Source organism: Panthera leo, chromosome B3 (genome assembly GCF_018350215.1).
Source record: "Panthera leo isolate Ple1 chromosome B3, P.leo_Ple1_pat1.1, whole genome shotgun sequence".
Taxonomy (NCBI): Eukaryota; Metazoa; Chordata; class Mammalia; order Carnivora; family Felidae; genus Panthera; species Panthera leo.
The window spans coordinates 136,686,674-136,699,156 of NC_056684.1; the positions used below are offsets into that span (position 1 = coordinate 136,686,674).

General features: G+C 57.3%; 1 protein-coding gene across 2 annotated transcripts; it reads left to right on the forward strand.

Moving 5' to 3' along the window:
• The first annotated feature begins 1,884 nt into the window (after positions 1–1,884).
• Positions 1,885–12,218, forward strand: SERPINA5 (serpin family A member 5). 2 transcript variants are annotated; one of them, XM_042944203.1, is made up of 5 exons: positions 1,885–2,001; positions 7,802–8,434; positions 9,763–10,033; positions 10,396–10,543; positions 11,119–12,218. In XM_042944203.1, the coding sequence occupies exons 1-5, from the start codon at positions 1,992–1,994 to the stop codon at positions 11,305–11,307; spliced, it is 1,251 nt and encodes a 416-aa protein (XP_042800137.1). In that variant the 5' UTR covers positions 1,885–1,991; the 3' UTR covers positions 11,308–12,218. The 2 variants fall into 2 exon arrangements, with proteins under 2 accessions (XP_042800137.1, XP_042800138.1); XM_042944204.1 differs by having other exon boundaries at positions 7,814–8,434.
• The last annotated feature ends 265 nt before the right edge of the window (positions 12,219–12,483 follow it).

Here is a 12,483-nt window from a genome sequence, read left to right on the forward strand (position 1 = left end):
CCAGTCTATGGTATTTTGTCATGGCAGCCTAATTAGCAGGCTAATGCACGGGGCATCGTGCCCTGAGACCAGCCTGCCCCCCAAACCTTTCTCTTCGGAACTTACCCGGCCTCTGCCCCCTTCCCGAGTGGCGAGGAGAGTCAGGGGCTGCCACAGACTTTCCCCAGATTCTCAAGAGATTCCTTACAATATAGGCTTAGAAAGTGATACATGGGACGTGTCTATGAACAGCTGGAGAAGTCCTTCCTGTCTTGGTTACCCCCATCTGTCCCCAATGCTTCCATCTGGAGCCCATTTGGGGGTATTGGCTGTACCAGGATCCTGTCACTGCTGTAATCAATTATTACAAATTTAGTGGCTTAAAACGACAAGCATTTATTCGCTGACAGTTCTGGAGGTCCGAAGTCCAAAATGGGTCTTGCAGGGTCAACATCGAGAAGTCAGCAGGGCTTTCTTCTGAGGGTCCCTGGCCCATGGCCCCACGTCGCAGCCTTCTGATTCTGGTTTCCCACTGCCTTCCCCTGTGAGGACCCCTGTGATTACAGTTAGGGCCCACCTGGGTAATCTGTGACAGTCTCCTCCCCACCCCACCCCTATTTCAAAGTCCCTTTAGGGACACACTCGCAAAGTCCCTTTAGTCACAGGAGGCGACATTCACAGGTCCTGGGTATCAGGACGGGGATGTCTTTGCGGGACACGGTATCCATCCCGGCACAGGTGTTCATATGATTCCCACCCTGCAGAACATAGTTTAGGAATCTCTAGGTTATGAAAGGAAAGACTTTCGCTAGGTCACATGGCCTGGGGACAGACGACACCAAGCTTCCCCCTTGCTAACGCTTCTCCTTAGCTGTGTGCCTGTGGGCTGATTGCCTAACCTCTCTCTGCTTCTGTCTCCTCAGTGATTTGATGGGGGTGCTGGTACCCACCTTCCTGCACGTGGGGAAGGCGCCGAGCCCAAGACAAGTGCTTGACGTCTGGTAGTGACTGTGTTTATCTCCAGATTGAGGCCGAGCTCAGTCCCCTCCTGGTCACAGAGGTTGTAGAGGGACCCTTGCTTGCTGAACACCAAGATGGCGTCCCTAGGCGATACCTGCCCCCTCCCACCCCCGCCACCCCGTCTCCTCTGCCAGCTCCACACCCCAGCTCACCCACAAAACCTCTGGGTCGTGGCCATACCCGGGACTCCTCGGTATTAGGAAGCCGCAGCCGTGGGGACCTTGGCAATGAAATAAGGGTTGAGCCAGCACCTGCCCCAGCATCTTGGAAATGCTCTTGAAAGGGTGGGGCTGTGCTTCAGAGCCCCAGTTTCAAGGTCGCAAAGGGCAGTCCAGACGAGGCCACGGAAATCCTAGATACGGCCCTTTTGTAAGAGCCCTGACTTTGAAGTTGGCGACCTGGGCCCTCGGTCCCACTTTGTCCCTCATTTGATGCTTGATTCTGAAAAGTCCACTCATCTCTTCGAGCCTCGATGCAGTTGTTAGTGCAGAGAGGGGACCGTTGTGACACGGTCAGCCCCTCTGGGTCCCACCAGACTCTCACCGCTGAACGGATCTGGTAAGCACTGCCCAGGAATCCGGCAAGCACGTGGGGCTGTGGGGACCTTAGGCTCACACGACACTCCCCCCGATGTAGAGCTAAGGAGACAGAGGAATCAGCCCGGAGAAAGGGATGTTTGCCAGAGGGTGTCCCTTTCCCTGTGTCTGGAATGCCAGCAGTGGGTCGCTCCCCTGGGGACCCGGTGCCACTGCAGGCAAACGGGGGTCTGTGTGGGGCCGCTGGGGAAGCGAGCCCGGGTCAGAGCTCAGGTGGCTGTCCCTGCAGCCTGCCTGTTGGCTAGAATACTCACGGGACAGGACAGGGCTGGGCCAAGGGGGGGCGGAGTCAGAGCCCGACTGTGGTCAGCGACAAATGCTGGTTCCTGCCCCATCGGCTCTCTGCTTTACACTGAGCGTGAGGGACTGTCACCTGCGCTGTGTGCACGCTCGGCCATGGGACAGGGTGAGTACAGATGCCGTGGGCAGACGGAGGGCCCGGGGGCGTGAGGGTGTGCGCGGAACGGCGAGGACAGGAGGCGGGGGTTGTGGGATTTGGAGGGCTTCAAAGCTCTGGTGCTGTCCCAGAGTGAACAGGAAAATTCCCCGCAGTGGGGGAGAAGGAGCCAGGGCCTGTGTGCCCCTCTCCCAGCTGTGTGAACTTGGGCACGACTCTAAATCTGGCTGCGCTTCAGTTTCCTTGTGGGTGAGATGCAAATGATCACATCTTCTGCGTGGCGACCGTGAGGGCCCAGTGATACGGTAGCTCTCACCCGGGAGTGCCTTTATCCCCAGGGCACGTCTGGCAACAGCTGGACACATGTTTAGTTGGCACAACTGGAGAGAGGGCTGTGTTGGCATCTAGCGAGTAGAGTAGAGGCCGGGGGCGCTGCTAAACCCCTTACAGGGCACGGGACAGCCCCCACGACAAAGAATACCCCGGCCTCTAATGCCAACAGCGCCGAGGCAGACAAACTCAGAAATGACGTAGCGGGGACAGAGTGTGTGGCACACAGGCGGCTTCCCCGGAGGCCGTCGCTTTTCTCTCTTGTTTTCTGTGCCTGCAATCTCGGACCTTTAGCCATCACGAGAAGCGATCACGTACCCGTTTACCTGTTTCCCCGTGTTGGGGCCGCCCTGCCCGGAGGGCTGCCTCCCAGAATGACCACGGTGGCTCCTCGAGGGCCAGACGCCGTTTGGCTGTTGGTGAAATAGGCAACACGTAGACACAAAAGGAGTGTGATTTTCAGTGTTTCTAAGGACGGGGCCCTTGGCAAGAAATGTAACCATAAAAGGGGACGACGCACCCCTGACCAACGTCCCCGTTCACTGATCAAGAAGCCACAGCGTGAAGAATAAGGTGGTGGGCGGGGCGGAGGGGGGGGGGGGGTCAGGACGTGGTGGGTGTGGTGACGGTGGTTTCGCAGGTGTGCAAGGTAAATAGGAGTGGCTTCTCGTAAGGCAGTCGCGCCTCAGGAAAATGGTCTTAAAAAAACAAAAAGGAAACAGAAGGTGAACAGCAGGGTGGGAGGTGTTCAAGGTCACCTGGCAGAGTTACCCTGGGGCCAGGAGGCCTCAGCCCGGCTCCGCGTCCAGCGTGTGCTCTAAAACCTCTGAGCCACAGAGAAGGACTTCACTCATTCATTCATTCATTCATTCCACAAAGGTGTCTGAGCACCATCGCTTGACTGCAAATCTCACAGCAAGAGCAGGTGTCGATGCGGGTCCTGCCTGTTAGGAGCACATGTTCGAGTCGGGGAGAGAGGCCGGGACACAAGAAGGCACGATGTGGGGTTGCATTTCCATCACTGATGGAGCAGTGAGCGAAACAGAGGGGCCGTGATAGAGAATGCTACTGCAGAGGAAGGGCCAGGCAAGGCCACGGCATCACCCAGAAGTGGCATTCAAGCAGGGGCCTGAAGCCCAGGGAGAAGCTGGCCGTGGTCAGGGAGGCTGACAGAGGGTTCCAGGGGACAGCACGGCGTGCAAAGGCTCAGGACTATGATGGGGCTTGTCTGCTGAGCTGAGAACTGTACCCAGAGGACACACATGAGCAAGGACAGAGCAGATCAGGCTGAGGCTGGAGACAGCCGGGCGGAGCCAGACCACACGGGGCCTGGTGGTGATCGCACAGATCGGCTAGGTCCTGCCCCACACACGGAGGGTGACAATGGCACTCCTAGGCGGCAGGGCGCTGAGACCCAGTCGGGGACTGAAGGAGAATCCTTCAAATGCCGTGTGTAGAATGGGTCTGGGGGCAGGAGGAGGTGTGGGGTGGTCGGGGCGAAAGGCGACAGGTTTTCTATAAGGACGTGGCAGGGAAAACTGGGAGAGGCAGGCAGGCGGAAGACCCGTTCTGGAGCTAGAAACCGACAAGCCTTGCAGATGGTCTGGGGATGGGGAGGGAGGTGAAGAAAGTTCCCTAGGTCACTGCTCCCAGGAAGCTCTCCGGCATCCTGTCCTTAAGCATCCAGGGGAGCCTGGGGTTTTTGTCTTTCCCTCCCTGCCTGGGCTCTCAGTCGTACATCTCCCTTTTCAGCGGACAGAACTCCTCAGCCACACCTCCCACCGCAGAGTCCAAAGTTGACCCGGTAGGACTTTGTTGCCTAACCTTTGGAGTAAATGCAACAGATTTCGAATCCCTGGACGGTGGGCTCCATGGGAGGACTTCCTCAGCACCCGCCCACCCCCTGCCCTCACCAGCCAGCTCAAGTCACTTTGGCCTGGGATGCCAGATGAACTTGATTGATCTGCCCCCCTCCCTCGGACCCGTGGGGCATTTCTGCAGAAACACTGGCATCAGGAGGGGGTCGGCCAGGCCCGGCTCCGGTCTCCTGGCTGAGAGCTGGTCTCCCAAGAGCCAGGCTCCCAGGACCCGAAGCAGACTCACCCCCGGGTCCAGGTTGGCATGAAACTCTGTCAACTCTGTCATTTCCACCAGAGGCCCAGCAGCGGGATGGCACAGCCTGGGCTTAAACGTAAGAAACATGAAATGAACACCCCGAGGCCTCCACTTTCTCGGAAGCGATCTCTCTGACCCTCTGTTTCCTCTTCTGTACCAATGATGAGAATGATACCGACTCCGTGTTGCTGTGGAGGCGTAGAAATGAGCTAATACAGGTGAACGGCTTGCGAGAGACCCCGGGAAACTCACCAGGACCTACAGGGGAAGAGGAACGAGAGCTGTTACTTCTTAGAGCCACGAAAGGAAGACAAGAGGCAGTGGATCCACCAGACACAGGAATCTGGATTCGAATCCTGGTTCCATCATCACTCACCGGCTGGCACGAGCTATTCCATTTTGCTAAGCCTCAGTTTAGTCATCTGTAAAACGGTGCCCATAATGTTCACTTTTGTTGACGGTTGAATGTAGTGATATTTGTAGAGTGGCCTTTCTAAATACTGGCTTTAACAAAAGATAAGAGTGGGCCCAAATGGAGAGAGGTTTCTAGGTCCCCACCTGCAGTCTGGAGGAGAGTGAGTGAGGCTGGGGTCCCCTCCAAAGAGACCCCACTCCCCAGGGAGACTCTGTGGGCTCTGGCCCATCAGGCCTAGACCTCTGGTGTTTTGGGGGGCAGTGGAAGGAAGAAGGTTTACCGGCCACAGTAACTGACAGACCTTGAGTTATTTGTAAAGAAGCTGAGGCCCAGAGAGGGGATGCGACTGGCCCGAGGCCACCAGGGAGGCTGAGGGACAGGAGGCCAGAACTCTCCTGCGGGAGTCAACTGCCTCTAGGCCCCATCCAAGCAGGAAACTCCCTCTGTGCCTGCAACTATTCTTTGAAGGCCTTTCTTTTAGGGTGATCATCAGCTCGGGGTTAATCTTTGATAATAAAGGGGAGGAGAGCTGTGTATCTTGTCCACCAGGATCTCGCTACGATGATGGTTCTAACACTTTGCCGGAGGGATCATATGGTGCTGTAGAACAGACTGTTTTAAAGGGCCCCAAGATTAAACTACCCGTGTCCTTGAAAGACTGGCATTCTCAGCGTGTAAACAGTAAGGGAGTGTCAGCCTGGGAAGCCCGGACTCTGTTTCTTAATTATCTGCAGATTAGCAGCTATAGTGGTGGCTGCTGAGGCCGGGAAGACAAGGACTGTGACACAGAGAGGCTGTGACACAGAAGGGGGGGCCAGGGATGTGGGGAACCAAATGGCATGGAGGTTTAGAGCATCGGCCTTGAGCATCAGCACCGGGTCTGGGCCCACGCTTTGCCACTATCAGCCAGTGACTCAACCTCTCTGGGCTTCAGATTACCCATCTGCAGAATGGCGCCGGTCGAGGAACCAAAGGCTGCACTCTTTGGTCCTGGGTGGCCGCAGCTTCCGCGGACGGAACATTCTAAATGGGCTTCTTTTATGAGCTCAGGGGCAATTTGGAGGCCAGGGTTGGTGAGCGCGGCCTGCTCGAGTCGCTGGGCTTCGCTCAAAGACAACGGCCGCCCAGGTCCGCCTGGCCCAAGCTGACTGGCGCCCCGGCCACCACCCCAGCGGGCCACTTTGCACGCGATGTCCAATGCAGATGTTTGGGGCCCTTTGGGGGTTGGGTTTGCGTGGGTCACGGGACTCCGGCAGGGCCCTGAGGCTGGGGACCTGATGACATGGTGTCCGAGGGGGGAGAAGACCCAGCTGGAGGGAGTTCTCACCCCGGAGGAAGGCTGTCGTCAGAGGTCAGGCAGGCCGGCGCGAGAGCGTTGAGAGCGCGTACCCCACGCGCACAGCAGAGGAAATGGGGACCTCTGGTGGGGGGGGTGGCTTGCACCAGGTCCGTGCGGGGCCCTGCTGCGACACTTCAGGCATGTCGAGTCCTTAAAGCCCCCAGCCACGGCCGACACGGGTAACGTCATCACCTCCGTTGTACAGGTGAGGGACAGTGGCACGGGGCCGTAGGTGACCTGCTCCAAACCACATTCAAGAAGCAGCCGGGCTGAGACTTGAGCCCAGGAGGCTGGGCTGCAGGGGACTGTGAACACAGGGGGCTTCGGGAGGCCTCTGGGGCACAGGAAGCGCTCCTGGTTGGAGAGGAGGGGTCTAGGTAGATGGACCGGAGGGAGGAAAGGGGGAGGAGGGACTGAAGACCCCCCAGGGCCCACGTAGGGGGCGGAGGAGACACAAGAAACGAGGGCGTCCTCGTCTGGGGGACGGAAGGAAGGAGATAGGTGCCGGCCGGGCCGCCACAACAAAGCACCACAGAACAGAAGGTTCCTGTCTCGCTGCCTGGAGGCCCGAAGTCTGAGGTCAAGGTGCCGGAGAGGCCGGTTCCTTCTGAGGCCCGTCTCCTCGACCTGCAGACGGCGGTGTCCTCCCTGTGTCCTCCTGCGGCCTTCCCTCCATGCGTGTGCGTGTGAAGCTGTGTTCCCATCTCTTCTTCTCATCGGACCCCAGTCAGATGGGATCAAGGCCCGTCCACAGACATCATTTTGACTTAATTACCTGTTTAAAGGCACTTTCCCCAAATACAGTCAAGTCCTGAGGTGCTGGGGGTTAAGACCTCAACCCAGGAGCGTGGGGAACACAATTCGGCCATCACAGAATAGGGGGGGAGTCTGGGTGCTCACATTAAGAGGGCAGGATTTCCTCACAGGGGGGGTGGGGTGGAGGGAGCGGGGGAGGGGCTCTGATGAGGAGCAAGGTTGGCCGCAGGGTCCTAGAGCAGCCCCCGGGGGGGAAGGAGAAAAGGGGCCGATTGACATCCGCGTGGTCACGAATGAGCCTCTGGAGCCTGGCCCCTGCCCGCCATGATGTTCGATGTCCATTTGCTGAGCGAACAGGGATAAATCCAACAGTTCTGAGGGGTCCGTGGGGCGTAGTTGGTCTGAGTTCACGGAAGGACCGTGAGGCCTTGCAAATGCTACCCCCGGGGGACTGGAGTGACAGTCACAGGCCACTTTGGAAGCAGGCGTCTCGTGCCGTGGCCCTCTCAGAGATGCTGATCAGCAGAACAAGGAGCGCTGTCCAGCCCAACCCCCCCCCCCGCCCCCCGTAATGTGCACCCTGGTGTGGATGAGAGCATTCTCGCCCCAGTGGCCGGCCCCCACCTCGGGGCTGCACCCTCCGCTTTCTCCTTCCTCTCCCGCCATGAGGCCCCCACATCCCCCGGTCTCTGTCCTCGAGCCCCTGTGGCTCTTCTTAAACCCTCGTTCCCAACCTCACGGGCTCGTCGTCTCCGTGGATGCTGTGCGCTGGGTGGTGACATCTCTGGGGTACCCGCCTTCCCCGCTTCCCCCCGGTCTCCTCTCTGAGGACACCTTCCCACTTTCCCTTTCAGGACGGGGCTCAGCCACAATGCCGCTCTGCCTCCTCTTCTGCCTGATGTTCCTCAGCCTGCCCGGGGCCACCCTGCACCGCCACGGCTCCCGGGAGACAAAGAAGAGGGTCAAGGAGGCACCCGTGGTCAGCACGGTGGCCCCCATGAGCGGGGACTTTGCCTTCGACCTCTACAGGGTCTTGGCTACAGCTGCCCCCGACCAGAACATCTTCTTCTCCCCTCTAAGCATCTCCGTGTCCCTGGCCATGCTGTCCCTGGGGGCCCGGTCCAACACGAAGGCACAGATTCTAGAAGGCCTGGGCCTCGGTCCCCAGATGGGCTCGGAGCAGGGGCTCCACAACTCCTTCCGCCAGCTGCTGGGGGAGCTCGCCCGGCCCAGAAAGGGCCTCCGGCTGAACCTTGGCAACGCTCTGTTCATCAGCCCCACGGTGCCCGTCCAGGACACCTTCCTGAGTGCCGCGAGGACACTGTACCTGGCAGACACTTTCCCCGCGCACTTTGGGGACCCCGCGGGGGCCCAGAAGCAGATCAACGACTACGTGGCAAAACAAACTGAAGGCAAGATTGTGGACTTAGTTAAGGACCTGGATAGCACTGAGGTCATGGTTATGGTGAATTACATTTTCTTTAAAGGTAAGACCCCTGCGCTCGAGCCTGAACTCTCTCTTTTCTGCTGCTTTGGTCAAGAGAGCACCCTGTTCCCACACATACAGGAGTGGGCGTAGATTTAGTCCCTTCTGGCGCCTGTTGACAGAGTGAGGCCAACAAGCAGGAGAGGGGAAGCCAAGCATCTTTTTATGGTGTAAGGTGATGTCAGTGACACCAGGCCGCTGTTTCCTCCACTGAGGAAGTGCTGGGTCCTGTCCATGGGCCCCGGTCCCTAGCATCCACACTGGTTCTAAAGCATGAGATCGCCATGGCCACCGTACTGCTATTGAGGGCAGGACCGTGGGTCTTGCGGGGGCCTGGAATACCTTCCCTTGGGGAGCGTCTTCCTCGGGGCCATTCCCTCGGCCAGAGAAATCTGTCAACAAGCACCTGTCCCTTTGGAGAGTCTTCTCCCCGCTTCCATAACAGCTGGTCCCTCCCTGACATTTCTCAGGGACACCCCTCCCCCACTCGGTGCTCACGTCTGCTTCTCCTTCTATACGCTGAGCCCCTCGGTGCCTGTATGGGGCCTGGCTGAGGGTGGGAAGGCAGGAGTGGGTAGAGGAGGGGAGGGGAGGGAGAGAGGAAAGAGGAAACTAGTTAACCTGTTAAACACCTCCCCTCTTCCGATGAGCACGGATGGCGAACACCCAGCTGGGATTCCAAGATTTCTTGTCCCCTAGTGCAGGGCTCTCTCTATGACACCAGGCTGCAGGGGACAGGTGTGACAGAAGCCGAGTGGGACACTGGGGTGGGTTCCGTATTTGATGACTATGAAGAAGATGGAAACAATTACTTATATCCCGTTGATGCAAGAGTGCAGGAATCAGAGCAGTAACTCTACCTGAAGGCTTCTCAGTAGGAAGAATCATGTATTTCCAGGAATCTTACAAACCTCCCTCCCACACTTAGATCAAAATCCACAAATGGGAAAAGAGCGGAGAACGGAATAACTGAGCCAGATAGAGTGTCGCTTTGTCTGACGTCCATATTTTTTACCCTCTTCCCTTGGATGTTTGACCTCGAGTAACATCAGAGAATCAAACAAACAACCTTAGCGGTTAAGGGCCTCCGAAGACATGGAAACCAGCCTCCTGGCTCTGCACACGCAGGAGGAAAAGCCCCACAGAGAGTTCAGGCATGTCTCCAAAGTTCTAGAAAGGCGAGCCTTTCTTTCCCCAGGGTTCGGCGGTCACCGCCACCGAGGAGGCTTCGCCGGGGAGGGTGAGGTCTGTTTGAGGGAGGCATTTGCTGTCTCTGGGCTTTTCATCTGTGGCTGAGAATTGGTCCCTTTTTTCCATGTTAATATTTAGCTAAGTGGGAGACGAGCTTCGACCACAAAAACACTCATAAGCAGGACTTCCACGTGACTTCGGAGACGGTGGTGCAGGTGCCCATGATGAAGCACAAAGACCTGTATTACTACTTCCTGGACCGGAGCCTCTCCTGCCGGGTGGTGGGGGTTCCCTACCAAGGGGACGCCACCGCCCTGTTCGTTCTCCCCAGCCAGGGCAGGATGGGGCGGCTGGAGAATGGACTGAATGAGAAGACATTGAGGACGTGGCTCAAGATGTCCACAAAGAGGTATTCCTCAGATGACGTGGGGCCAGCCTGACCCTGCACATGGCCACAGAGACACGGGGGGAGTGGGAAGGACTCCTCCCAGCCCAGGGGCTGCCTCCAAGCCCAGGGAAACCACGTGAAGTCCTAGCCTCCGGGGCCCTGGCCCAGCTGGAGGGAGCAGGGCCGGACGCCCAGTGTCCCGAGGGTGCCATCGGAGTGGGCGGGGAACTCTGGGGGCATCCCAGGTCCCAGTGCAGAGTGGGGGGGGGGCTCTAGACAGGGGGCTGAAGGGTCATTATGAAGCTGAGGGGAGATAGCGGGGATGTGAGCTCAGTGAGCCGATGCTCTGGAAGAGTCTAAGAAAGTTCCTCTCTTCTTTCCAGGCAGCTTGAGCTCTACCTTCCCAAGCTCTCCATCGAGGGCTCCTACCAGCTGGAGAAAGTCCTCCCCAAGCTGGGCATCAGTGACGTCTTCACCTCCCATGCTGACCTGACTGGCATCACCAACCACTCCAACATCCAGGTGTCTGAGGTGAGCTCCGAAGCTCCTGAGCCCCTGCTTTCAGAGATTTCTGTTCTATTCTATTCTATTCTATTCTATTCTATTCTATTCCTTTCTACTCCACTCCACCCCTCCCATTCCATTCCATTCCATTCCATTCCATATTTTCCCTCTCTCTTTCACTCTCCTCTCTTCCCTCAAGAAGCAAGGGTACCATTTGTGTTTTATCCTGTTTGCAATGTGTCTTAGGGGAAGGAGCCCCCCAGGGAAGCCATCAAAACTAAGAATTAGGTGCTACCTCCTTTACTCACTAGCTGTGTGACTTCCAACAATTGCATGACCTCTCTGAGCCTCTTTTCTCTATATAAAATTGGAGGCCCAATCACATCCCTGCCGGGAGGTGCCATGAGCATTCAATGGGAGGCCCATGTGCAGTCACCTCCAGGCACAGATCCTAGCCACACAATCGTCCCGTGTGCTGCCTGCTTTGGGGCGCAGCCACATGGAGACTTTGACGGTGACGCCATAGGCAGAAGCTCTGCGGGCTCCCGTGATGGTATCTTCCAGCCCCGGTGGCTCGGTGACACCCGATGTCTCCTCTGCAGATGGTGCACAAGGCCGTGGTGGAGGTGGACGAGTCGGGGACCAAAGCAGCTGCAGCCACAGAGACGGTCTTCATGTTCAGGTCGGCCCCAGTTAGCCCTCCCAGGGTCATCCTCAACAGGCCCTTTATCATGCTCATTGTAGAGAACTTCACGAACATTCTCTTCCTTGGCAAAGTGGCCCACCCCTGAGGTGGGTGTTTCCCCTGAAAGGCCACAGGCCTCTATAGTGGCAGGTGAAGGCTCTGTGGCATCTATCCGCTGGGAGTTGATTCACACGGGTTTCGTTTCCTTGACTACTGAAGTTTTTACAAGTAATAACGATAATAGCACTGATATACTGATGATTTGCTTCTTCTCACACAACCGCAAGGCGTGGGGGTGCCTTGAAGAAGATCGTTCGGTCTTGCCCTCGCCCTTCATCAGCAGAGTCTAGCACTGAGGCCCAGAGAGGTTGGTTGACTTGCCCAAGGTCGCACAGCATGTTAGCGATAGAGAGGCGCCCACAGCCCAGGCACCTGACGCCCAGCCCGGTGCTGCAAAGCTCTGTGGGATTGCTGCGGTTCACATCTCTACCAAGAAACGTATTTCCAAGCCCAGTCCTCCACCTGCTAGTAATACGGGCTATCAACTCATCCCGGTTTAAAATCCATCATGCTTCCCGTGCGTGGTTGCATTTATCTGCTGGAGAGAACACTGAAATGGGAGTCCGGAATGGGGCTTCTGTCCCAGCTAACCAGCTGTGGGACATAAGGCTAATAGTGTCCCTCTCTGGGCCTCTATTTCCCCCATATACACAACGCAGGGTCAGCTCAAGGGCTGAAGGCTCCTTGACATCGTATAAGGAGGCTGGGGTGTTCCGTGCCAGTCACGGTGGATTTTCATACATTCAAGTGCTACTTGTCATTGAAGAAAAGCCAGTGGACCGCAGGGTGGAAATGGCCCATCACAGCACCAAACCATCCTGTGGCTTCAGTCACAACCTCCTGGAGTCGACTGGGGGCGGGAGGATGGAGGCCTGTTGCAAATACTAGAGAGAGAAGATACTGGTGACTGACAGTGCGTTTTAGGGTCAGAAATAACAATAAAGCATTTTGCAAACACTGGATGTCCGACGGAAGTAACTCTGGGAATGGAGACACTAGCCCCCGGGGACACTTTGCATCTGTGAGCTCCTGAATCCCTCGACAGCCCTGCACAGCGTATCAGGGCACCCATTTCGCAGACGGGACATAAGGGTTTGCCCCGAGACCCAGGACGGTGAGAGGCTCAGGCTCTGGGACCTGGATGGCGCAGGTGTTGGCTTATGGCAGGACAGATGGTTGCGGCTGGCCCCAGAGCGCTCACCTGCCTCTGTGTTTCGAATTC

Bases quoted from the DNA above. Each gene is read 5' to 3' on its own strand.
- SERPINA5 (XM_042944203.1), top strand. The intron at 10,034-10,395 runs GTATTCCTCAGA...TCTTCTTTCCAG, and splicing joins CTCAAGATGTCCACAAAGAG to GCAGCTTGAGCTCTACCTTC. The intron at 10,544-11,118 runs GTGAGCTCCGAA...TCTCCTCTGCAG, and splicing joins CCAACATCCAGGTGTCTGAG to ATGGTGCACAAGGCCGTGGT.